Genomic DNA, 12,173 nt, shown 5'->3' with positions numbered 1-12,173 from the left:
TTCTTCTTCTGGGACCCCTATAATTCGAATGTTGGTGCATTTAATGTTGTCCCAGAGGTCTCTGAGACTGTCCTCAATTCTTTTCATTCTTTTTTCTTTATTCTGCTCTGCAGTAGTTGTTTCCACTATTTTATCTTCCAGGTCACTTATCCGTTCTGCCTCAGTTATTCTGCTATTGATTCTTTCTAGAGAATTTTTAATTTCATTTATTGTGTTGTCCATCATCATTTGTTTGCTCTTTAGTTCTTCTAGGTCCTTAAACGTTTCTTGTATTTTCTCCATTCTATTTCCAAGATTTTGGATCATCTTTACTATCATTACTCTGAATTATTTTTCAGGTAGACTGCCTATTTCCTCTTCATTTGTTTGGTCTGGTGGGTTTTTACCTTGCTCCTTCATCTGCTGCATATTTCTCTGTCTTCTCATTTTGTTTAACTTACTGTGTTTGGGGTCTCCTTTTCGCAGGCTGCAGGTTCGTAGTTCCTGTTGTTTTTGGTGTCTGTCCCCAATGGGTACGGTTGGTTCAGTGGCTTGTGTAGGCTTCCTGGTGGAGGGGACTGGTGCCTGTGTTTTGGTGGATGAGGCTAGATCTTGTCTTTCTGGTGGATAGGACCACATCCGGTGGTGGTGGATAGGACCGTGTCCGGTGGTGTGTTTTGGGGTGTCTGTGAACTTATTATGATTTTTGGCAGCCTCTCTGCTAATGGGTGGGGTTGTGTTCCTGTCTTGCTAGTTGTTTGGCATAGGATGTCCAGCACTGTAGCTTGCTTGTTGTTGAGTGGAGCTGGGTCTTAGCGTTGAGATGGAGATCTCTGGGAGAGCTTTCGCCAATTGATATTACGTGGGGCTGGGAGGTCTCTGGTGGACCGATGTCCTGCACTCGGCTCTCCCACCTCAGAGACTCAGGCCTGACACCCGGCCAGAGCACCAAGAACCTGTCAGCCACTTGGCTCAGAAGAAAAGGGAGAAAAAATTTTAAAAAGACAGAAAGAAAAAAATAAAATAAAATAAAGTTATTAAAATTAAAAATTAAAAAATTATTAAAAATAAAATATTAAAAAGTAATAAAAAAGAAAGGAGAGAGCCACCAAACCAAAAAACAAATCCACCAATGATAACAAGTGCTAAAAACTATACAAAAACAAAAACAAAAAACAGACAAACAGAACCCTAGGACAAATGGTGAAAGCAAAGCTATACAGACAAAATCACACAAAGAAGCATATACATACACACTCACAAAAAGAGAAAAAGGAAAAAAATATACATATATTAAAAAAAAAGAGCAACCAAATCAATAAACAAATCTACCAGTGATAATAAACTCGAAATACTAAACTAAAACAAACATAAAACCAGAAACAAATTAGATGCAGAAAGCAAACCCCAAGTCTAAAGTTGCTCCCAAAGTCCACTGACTCAATTTTGGGATGATTTGTTGTCTCTTCAGGTATTCCACAGATGCAGTGTACATCAAGTTGATTGTGGAGATTTAATCCTCTGCTCCTGAGGCTGCTGGGAGAGATTTCCCTTTCTCTTCTTTGTTCGCACAGCTCCTGGGGTTCAGCTTTGGATAGGCCCTTCCTCTGCATGTAGGTCACCTGAGGGCATCTGTTCTTTGCTCAGACAGGACAGGGTTAAAGTAGCAGCTGATTAGGGGGCTCTGGCTCACTCAGGCCGGTGGGGAGGGAGGGGTACAGAATGCAGGGCGAGGCTGAGGCAGCAGAGGCCAGCGTCACGTTGCAACAGCCTGAGGCACGACGTGTGTTCTCCCTGGGAGGTTGTCCCTGGATCACGGGACCCTGGCAGTGGTGGGATGCACAGGCTCCTGGGAGGGGAGGTGTGGATAGTGACCTGTGCTCGCACACAGGCTTCTTGGTGGCTGCAGCAGCAGCCTTAGCGTTTTCATGCCCGTCTCTGGTGTCTGCGCTGATAACCATGGCTCGCGCCCATCTCTGGAGCTCGTTTAGGCGGTGCTCTGAATTCCCTCTCCTCGTGCACCTGGAAACAATGGTCTCTTGCCTCTTAGGCAGCTCCAGACTTTTTCCCGGACTCCCTCCCGGCTAGCTGTGGTGCACTAGCCCCCTTCAGGCTGTGTTCACGCTGCCAACCCCAGTCCTCTCCGTGAGATCCGACCTCCGAAGCCCGAGCCTCAGCTCCCAGCCCCCTCCCGCCCCAGCGGGTGAGCAGGCAAGCCTCTTGGGCTGGTGAGTGCTGGTCGGCACCAGTCCCCTGTGTGGGAATCTCTCCGCTTTGCCCTCTGCACCCCTGTTGCTGCGCTCTCCTTCATGGCTCCGAAGCTTCCCCCCCTCCCACCCCCCGTCTCCACCAGTGAAGGGGCTTCCTAGTGTGTGCAAACTTTTCCTCCTTCACAGCTCCCTCCCAGAGATGCAGGTCCCTATTCTTTTGTCTCTGTTTTTTCTTTTGCCCTACCCAGGTATGTGGGGATTTTCTTGCCTTTTGGGAAGTCTGAGGTCTTCTGCCAGCATTCGGTAGGTGTTCTGTAGGAGTTGTTCCACATGTAGATGTGTTTTTGATGTATTTGTTAGGAGGAAGGTGATCTCCACATCTTACTCCTCTGCCATCTTGAAGGTCCCTCCTCCAAATATATTTTCTATCTTTATCCCTCCTTCTGGGACTCCAGTGATATATATGTTAAATTACTTCATATTGTTCCATAAGTCATTGAGGCTCTGTTAACTTTTTTTCTGTCTTTTTTTCCCCCAGTGCTTCATTTTGTATAGTTTCTATTGCTATATCTCCAAGTTTACTAATCATTTCTTCTGCACTGTCTAATCTGCTGTTAATCACTTCCAATGAATTTGTTATTTCATGTATTACAGCTTTCATTTCTAGAAATTCTATTTCATTATTTTTCTTATATAAATTTATTTAGTTATTTTATTTTTTTTTTGGCTGCATTGGGTCTTTGTTGCTGCACTCAGGCTTTCTCTAGTTGCGGCGAGCGGGGGCTACTCTTTGTTTCAGTGCATGGGTTTCTCACTGCAGTGGCTTCTTTTGTTGTGGAGCACAGGCTCTAGGTGTGCAGGCTTCAGTAGTTGTGGCACTCAGGCTCAGTAGTTGTGGCTCACGGACTCTAGAGCGCAGGCTCAGTACTTGTGGCACACGGGCTCGGTTGCTCCACGGCATGTGGGATCTTCCCAGGCCAGGGCTTGAACCCATGTCCCCTGCATTGGCAGGTGGATTCTTAACCACTGTGCTACCAGGGAAGTCCCTATTTCATTATTTTTAATAGTTTTCGTTTCTCTTCTTATGTTCACATTTTCCTTTCAATTCTTGAACATACTGAGCATATTAATAAAATCCCTTTTAAAGTCCTTGTTTAGGGAGATCACCTCTGTGCTTTGTGACCACCGAGAGGGGTGGGATAGGGAGGGTGGGAGGGAGGGAGACGCAAGAGGGAAGAGATATGAGAACATATGTATATGTATAACTGATTCACTTTGTTGTAAAGGAGAAACTAACACACTATTGTAAAACAGTTATACTCCAATAAAGATGTTTAAAAAAATAAATAAATAAAGTCCTTGTTTGCCAATTTCCTCACTGGTGCAGTTCTGGGTCTGTTTCTCTTCATTAATTTTTCTCCTGCTTGTGGGTCATATTTTCCTGCTTCTTTGCATGTCTAGTAATTTTTTTGGACTCTGGGCATTTCAGTTTTACATTACTGAATGCTGATTTCTTTTTGTATTCCTTTAAATATGTTGGACTTTATTCTGGCAGGCAATTAAGTTTTAGATCAGCTTCACACTTACAAGGCTTGGTTTTTAAGCTTTGTTAGAGCAGGTTTACAGTTACCTGTACTCTAGAGATAGTTTATTTTTCTTACTAAATTGTCACCCCTCTCATGTCTCTGCTGAATACCCCAGGTATTCAGTGAGGACTCTTCACCCTGTCTGATTGAAACTTGAACATCTCCTAGTCCTGTTTGAACTCTGAGAAATGTTCAGTTTACAGTTCCCTAGTTAGTTATTCTTTGCAAAGCCTCATGGAGTTTTGCTGTCTGTATTCAGGGCTTAATAGTCAGCAAAAAACTCAAAGAGATCTCTATGCAGATTTCTGGAACCCTTTTTCTGCATAACTTTCTCCTCTCCAGTACTCTGCCCTGCAAACTCCAGCTGACTCAGCTTACCAAACTTGATTTCGGAGAGACCATCGTGCTCTGCTTTCCTACTCTATGGTTCAAAAACTGCCTTCTTCAGGCAGAAAACCAGGGCTCATTTCATTTTTTTCCTTTCTCTAAAGGACAAGAGTCCTGCATTGTCTGTTGTCCCATGTCAGAAAACAGTTGCCTTGTGTAATTTGTCCTATTTTCTAGTTGTTTATGATGGAAGGGTAAGTCTGGCCCTATTTATTCCATCATAGCCACTATTTTTTTTTTTTTTTTTTGCAATACGTGGGCCTCTCACCGCTGTGGCCCCCCCCGTTGCGGAGCACAGGCTCCGGACGAGCAGGCCCAGCGGCCATGGCCCACGGGCCCAGCCTCTCCGCGGCACGTGGGATCCTCCCGGACTGGGGCACGAACCCGCGTCCCCTGCATCGGCAGGCGGACTCTCAACCACTGCGCCACCAGGGAAGCCCAGCCACTATTATTTTTATCAGAAATAAAATATTTTAAAAGAGTTGGCTTATCTGACTACCTTTAAGTATAAGTAAAATTCTTGGTCTAAGGTTAGAAGCTGTAATCTCACTTGTAATGTGCTTTGTATTTTAGACTCATAAACTTCAGTTTAAAAAAAAAACTTTTAAGCTTAGCTTTAGATAATTTTATAGGCTTTTATGTCACTGCTAAAATTGTTCACCAACTGATAAATGAAACTACAATCTGTTGGAATGGCAAAATGCCTACTTGCTTCATTTAAATTTGAATGGTGAACCAGGTTTGGTTTTTTTTGTTTTGTTTTGTTTTTATCGGTTCCCCCCTCCCTCCCCACCCTCTTTAATTAGAGAGCTTTTCTCTCCAAATCAATTTTGAGACAGGTTTCTCAATTTTATTATCTTCATGTAGAAAATACATCTTTCCAAAACAATCAGACTTATTTTCCCATTAGTGTTCTTAAGATTTAATCCAGTCTTACTGTTATAATTGTATTCTAAGTGTTCATTTCTTCTTTCCACCTTTGGTAAGAATCTTAACCAAACAGCCTTTATTTTTTTCTTTTAAATAACAATATGTACTCCACCCACCTTGCAACATCGTTGAGTTATATATATTTATTTATAAAGTAATATAAATATGTTTAAATAGTAAATGTGTACATGTAATTAGTAAATGTATAAGAATATATATGTATATATAGATATGTAGAAAGTACTCTGTAAACCATGAAGCTCTATAAAAATTTGGGGTGCCATTATTTCCTCTTATTATATATGCATTTGATTCACCTGTTTATGTATCTTACTATGCATCTATTCAGGGCAGAGTCTAGGTTGTAAATTGTTGAAGTACAAGATTCATGACTTTTGACAACCTGGGGGAGACTCCAGATAGTAAACTAAGCAAGTGCTTAAAAAATGGCCTTTTGCGACTTCCAGTTCCACAAACATGAAGTAATCTCATTCCTCCAGGATGTTCCTAAAAAATCCTGGACATAGCACAGAAAACAAACATAGGAATATTTTGAAAGGTAGAAAGAAGTTGGGCTGCTTTCCTAAGGGATCTTAGGACTTGAGAAATGACATGATGGTTAAGTGTTAATTTTTCTTGTTGTTGTTAAAGTATTATACAGAGAGAATTACCCAGCTGGCCCAGAGTAAATATTTACACATGCTTAGGTGGAAGAGATTTTTCCATCACAGTAAGATCATGGCGCAACTTTATCCTTTTTATAAAGTAGGAGGCCCATGAACAGAACCTATGGGCTATTATTAAGTATAGTCATCATGCTTGTACATTGTATCTCTAGACTTATTCATCCTACATAACTGTAAATTTGTACCCTTTGGCGAACATCTCCCCTTTTCCCCCAGCCCCCCAACCCCTGGCTACCACTGTTCTATTCTCTGCTTTTTTGAGTTCGACTTTTTTTTTTTTCAGCTTCCACATACAAGGGATACCATACAGTATTTGTCTTTTTCTCTGGCTTATTCCACTTAGCATAATGTCTTCCATATTTTTTCATGTTGTTACAAATATTAGGATTCCTCTCTTCCTCATGGCTGAATAATACTCCATTATATGTGTATGTACCACATCTTCTTTATCCATTCATCCATCAACAGACTCTTAGGTTTTTATATCTTGGCTATTGTGAATAATGCTGCAACTGAACATGGGAATACAGATATCTCTTCAAGATACTGATTTTGTTTTCTTTGGATGTATACCCAGAAGTGGAATTGCTGGATCATATGGCATTTCTGTTTTTAATTTTTTGAGGAATTTCTATACTGTTTTCATAATAGATGTACCAGTTTACATTCCCGCAGTGTATCTTGTCAATTTCTTTTAAAGTGGTAGCTAAAGATGGGAAGGGAACTAGTGGATGCCTTTACTTGCCAGTTCTGCCTGTGGCAGAAGAAAATGGTACCTATTTTTAAGAATGAGATTTGAAGGAAGCTTTATATTATAGAAAATGCATTTTTCTTCATAGGCTATAGGTGAAAATCTAAGAAGTCAACTCCAGTTACTAAATATCCTTGTGCACTGACTCTTTGCTGGGTCACTCTCCTTCAAAGTCCTAAGAATGTGACTGATCACTGTCCTTGTCAGTTAAATTCAAATATGGAAGAATTTTGATATTCCAAAAGCCTCTTATTTGGTTCCCAAACAGTATTATACTGTACTTGGAAGCAAATGACACAAGAAATAAGGCTTGTAAATAACCAAGTTCTGTCTTTGCATCTCTCTTAAACATAAACAAGTTGCCTACATTATGCAGGAGTACAATGTTGCCCTTCAGAGAGCTGATAGATTGTCTGTTGCAGGAGAAAACTTCCTTATGGGAAAAAACAATCCTCCTAACTTAGTGGCACAGGAAGACCTGACTGTTCACACAAATTGGTTATCGTGTCACCTACACTCACTCAAGACTATTCACCACTACCTGCAGGTACGTGAAACAGTTATATGATCATGCAGTGCCTTCCCAGGATGGGCAGCACATTGTTTTCTCACACCTCTCACTTAGTTTTGGACTGTCAGTTTCTGTGTTCCATCTGCCTTACAAATGACAGGAAAATAATGGGTCACTAGCTTTTTTCTTTGAGACCTTTGAAACTTTTTTCTTTTGGAACCTTGCTTTAATGAAATTACTCCATTTAGCTTTCTCAAAGATGTTTCTGTTAAACTATTTCATATTCACGCTATAAGTTCTTGTTTTCATCCTCTTCTTCTGGATTTATGCTGTCTAATGTAGATCCACTTTTTTATTCAGCAACATCTAGTAAGGGTCTAATTTATGCCGGGTACATATCCTGGGCCATGTAGGGAATATATAATCTTTGCTGAAAAGTAAGTGGGTCACAGGATGGTAGGAAAAAGGGCAAGTAAATAGTCAACTTAAATACAGTGGGGTAAGTATAAACACAGAGTAAAGAGGGTCACAGAGGAGAGGCCCTAACACAAGATAGAGGCATCAGAAAGGAGTGACGTGACCACATGTTTGTTTTAGAAAGATTACTGTTTTGCCACCTAATCTTTTCTTACTCCTCTATACCTCATCTAACTGATACAACCAACCACAAAACCTGGCCATCATCCTGACATCATCCCTTCCCCAATCAGTCACTATGGGTGTCTACCTCTGAATCATCTCTCCCCTGTCACATGGTATAGTAATGATAGTAATGATCTGCTCATAAGTCCTGGGTCCCCCACTAACCTCTGAACTCTTTGAATTTGGTCCATATCTTATTTATCTTTGTATCTCTAGCACCTCACACGACGCCTTGTCCATTATGGGTGGTTGATCAATGTAGACCTGCCTAGAGGTTAAGGCCACTTAGAGGTGGTGATATCACCAGGTCCCCCAGCTTCAGATTTACCTTTCATGATTGGGCAAGTTACTGAGGCCCACCTCCACCTCCTTCCCCCTCTACAAAGCCAAGGCCTGCTCCTGAAACAAAGTCTGGGAGCTTCTGTGAGAACTGAGTTGATGTTTGATCTCTTGGTTGTCCCCTTCTGTAGGCCCTTCAGTATTTGCCCATTTCCAAAGTGCTGAGTGTAGCTGTTGACAAAGTCCCCAAGGTTGGTCAGGAAAATGAAAAGGTCCCTGTCAATGACATTGACCCTGACATCCAGGGTTCTGCATCTCCAGGCTCTATGAATACCAGTGTTTCAGGTAAGAAGTCTTCTTTCCCCTTGGGAAGTGTGGAAAAAAGAAGATTGTGATTTTGCACATGTGCTGTTTTGTCACCTGATCTTGCTTGAAATTTCTCTATATACCAAAAAGTTATATCTTTTTTTAAAATTTGGCCACACCACTCAGACTGTGGGATCTTAGTTCCCCAACCACAGATGGAACCTGGGCCTCAGCAGTGCAAGCACTGAGTCCTAACCAGTGGACCACCAGGGAATTCCCCAAAATTGTATCTTCTTAATTAACAAGTGTTAATTTAATATTTTCTGATGGAAGAAAATAACAAACATTTCCCTTAGAAATTATCATCTCCATCCTGGGGACTTCTGGCAGTCCAGTGGCTAAGACTCCACATTTCCAACGCAAGGGGTGCGCAGTCGATCCCTGGTCAGGGAATTAAGATCCCATATACCATGTGGGGCTGCCAAAAAAAAAGAAAAGAAATTATTATCTCCATCTTTATAACTAGACAATTAAAATAGAGGAAAAAAGCAATGAACTTGAAGTTGGGAGTACTGAGCTCTAGGCCTATTCTATTGTGGCCTCACTGTGAGCCTGCATGTTTAGGTCATTTCATCTCCTTGGGCCTCAATTTACACATCTCCATAATCAACCTTTCAGCTGAAGTGATCTCTAAGGTTCTTTTCATTTTTAATTTTACATGATTTTTAAAGACTTTGCTTATCTGAATCAATTTAATAGTCTTCTTGCCCTTGCCTTGTATTACAGATGACTTAGAAACCTGATCAGGTTTTTACTCTGAGTGATGAATTTACCAGGTGCACCTGGAGAGGCAGCCAACCCAGCTGTGGGGAATCAGAGAAAGCATCTCAAGGGGGAAGTCCAACCTGGGTGCTTAGAGATGAGTAGGAGTGAGCCAGGCGAAAGGAGGTGAAGGTTCTCAGCTTCTCCTAATTTGTTAACTTATAAATCATATTCTTTGTTTACCCCAAAGGACTATAGGTAGTTCTGTTCCCACTAAGTCATTCCCCAAAGGATATGTTGGGTTTCTCCTGCAGGCTGTGAGAAGGGAGAGTCCTGGCTACCTCCCCCAGAAAGCCAGCACCAAGAGTTTGTCAGATTGGCCTGGCTGAGTGTGGGACAGTCTACAAATTGTGGAAGAGAAGGTTGGGCATGGAGCAGAATGGTCTTCCCCATCAGCAGAAGAGGCCCTGACTCCAGTTATCTCAAAGGACTCTCCTTTTTCTCTCCCTGACTGGTGTTCATTGGTGTTAATGCTCTTGATTTTGGATTTTTTTCAGGGCCAACAAGAACAGAAGCTGCTTTCTTTCTGCCCCAACACACAACAGAAACAGAAGAACTGAAACCTCAGCTGAGGCTCCTGCTCTCCCATTTCAGTATCCCATATGACATGGAAGAGCTAAGGGATGCTTCTAAGGAGATAGAACTTTTTTTCCTTGGTACTTTATGGATTCTTTCTTAATACAAATATAGGTGTTCATAAAAGAAAATACTAGTATTTGCCACAAAGTTGAATATTCATACTGCCACAATTGTTTCTAGAGTGATAAAATGTAATAAGTGAAATGTAGACTAGCAGTTGAACTTTCTCTCTGTAAGAGTTATGAGACCCTTGAATATCCAGCCCAGAGAGATTGTAGGATTATTTTTCAGTGGAATTTAAAGAAAATGATAGGTCATAATCCATAGTAGATAATGTAAACATAGCCAAGATTTGGCAGTTTTATATTGTGGAGTTGTTTAGTGTCTAAAGCCCTTTGATTATCAGAAACTGTTCCAATAGCTCTCCTATTGGCAAAATGCTTTATATTCAATAGAGTGTATATTATGTAGTGATTTTTAAAGTCATGCAGTCTAGTCTGCTATCACATGGTGTTGCACCTCCTTGAAAAAAAATCATCCTATCAGAAGCCATGTTAAAACTTGTTTCAAAGGGAAAAATAGGATTATATACAGAGAACCTCGAATTTACAATAATAAAGTTTTCAGCCAGAGTTTCAACAATAAAGACATTTTTCTAGCTCTGGGTGTATAATATTTGTAAATATATATATTTGCTAGGTAAAAATAGTAAGTTGATTAATCCAAAAAGGCAAAGATCAAATCTGTATGTTTTTGAACACTCTTCGTGTAAGAAGGATCCACTGTTTCCTCTATCACCGTTTGCTTTGACCTTGCAGGTTTGCATCCATGTGTATTTGTTCCAGCATTATTTTCCTAGGATTATTTTTATTAGTATCTAACACAGACTCTTTAAGCTCACTGAAACCAGTGGTATTACATGTCCTCTGGTTTCTTTGAAGGTGATGATGTTTAGCTTTTGTCTTTCTTTTCATATCAGCAGCAGCACTGTCTTCAGCAGAGAGTGTTTCTATGGGAATATCCTCACCCTCATTATCAGCAAGTATTATGATAGACAAAAACCAGAATCAGAACAAATTGTGTTTAAAAAGAGTCCAAATAAATAAAAGTAGTTTATGGCACAGTAGACTATCATCGATGATAACAAAAGCACATGAGGCTGCAGAGCCCTCCCACAGAGCAGCCCTGTCCCCAAAGGATAGCTTGTCTTCTTTATATAGAGATAGTTTTCTACTTTTGATTTTCTTATAACAGTATTATGCACAATGCTAATTGTGCTTCCAATATAATCAATCACATTACAACAAATTTTTTGTGTAGGAAGAATTTCTACAAACAGGAAGAGTGTTTATTTTGGTTCTCTAATGCCCTAGAGCAGGGTCAGCAAACTACAGCCTATAGCCCACCACCTAGTTTTTTTACAATAAAGTTTTATTGGAATACAGCCATGCCATTTCATTTATGTACTGTCTGTGGCTGCTTTCCACTATAACTGCAGAGTTGAGTAGTTGCAACAGAGACCATGTGGTCTGCAAAGTCTAAAATATTTACTATCCGGCCCTTTAGGAAAAAGTTTGCCACCCTAGCCTTAGACTAGCACTGTCTCATCGAACTTCCTGCACTGAGGGGTATGATCTGTGTCTGTCTGATGTGTTAACGCTAGTCACATGTGGCTATTGAGCGCTTGAGATGTGGGTAGAGTAACTGAACTAAATTTTAAATTTTATTTAATTTTAATAAATTTGCATTTAAATGTTAAATAGCCACATGTGGCTGGGGCAACAGAATTGGACAGCACAGCCTGGGAGGTACCAGCATTAAAACTGGAAGAATCTTTAGCTCTGTGACTCACTGAACATATTCCAGAAACTTTTGTTGAGGCCCTAGTGTGTACCAGCACTGTGGTAGGTTCTCTCTTTCTCTCTCTCTCTGTCTTTTTCTCTGCCTGTCTGTCTGTCTGTCTCTCTGTGTGTGTAATAAAATATACATAAGATTTACCATTTTAACTATTTCTCACCTCAGTGGCAGTAAGAGCATCCACATTATTTCGCAACCATCAACATGTGGTAGATTCTAGAGATCCCTCAAAAAGCTCACCTTGTACTGAGGAAGTCGTGATGCCCTGTGGCTGGTACACTGATGAAGGTGCTCGCACAGCTCGGTAGGCCTGGGTCTGCCCTGGAGAAGGGGGGAAGCAGTATCTGCATCTTGGCAGTAGGAAGTTATATCATAGAACACACTGGTAGCCTCAGTCTGGAACTGAGATGTGAGGGGTTTGACTGAGGTACCTTAAAGATTTTTAACAGGCCCTAGCATCTGGACCCTTCTCTCTAGCGATATCCTGGTCAGGCTTCTGGGAGCAGGATTTATCTAACCCTTAGATTTTCTCATTTACCAGGTGGCCAGGAAAAGGGAATGTGTTTCCAAAGATGGACAGTTTACTTCCCATTTATGATCCAGCTCAAAATACATTTAAATAAATATATTACATTATTTCTAATCTTT

The 12,173-nt window shown here is 40.9% G+C and overlaps 1 protein-coding gene across 2 annotated transcripts in view; it reads left to right on the top strand.

The window, feature by feature from the left end:
- The window catches only part of LOC102982727 (putative uncharacterized protein C6orf183), a 42,411-nt gene extending 34,111 nt beyond the window's left edge, over positions 1–8,300 (top strand). The window contains exons 7-8 of one of the 2 annotated variants that reach the window (XR_003681504.2): positions 6,952–7,076; positions 8,153–8,300. Coding sequence is in view for 1 of the 2 variants with exons in the window: in XM_055087575.1 (XP_054943550.1) it covers positions 1,451–1,510 (60 nt within the window). In the remaining variant the exon portion in view is untranslated. Of the gene's footprint in view, positions 1–1,450; positions 2,272–6,951; positions 7,077–8,152 lie in introns of those variants that run through there. The other variant, XM_055087575.1, reaches the window with a different exon arrangement.
- The last annotated feature ends 3,873 nt before the right edge of the window (positions 8,301–12,173 follow it).

This window comes from Physeter macrocephalus, chromosome 10 (assembly GCF_002837175.3).
Source record: "Physeter macrocephalus isolate SW-GA chromosome 10, ASM283717v5, whole genome shotgun sequence".
Lineage (NCBI taxonomy): Eukaryota > Metazoa > Chordata > Mammalia > Artiodactyla > Physeteridae > Physeter > Physeter macrocephalus.
This window is presented reverse-complemented; position numbering and strand designations above follow the sequence as displayed.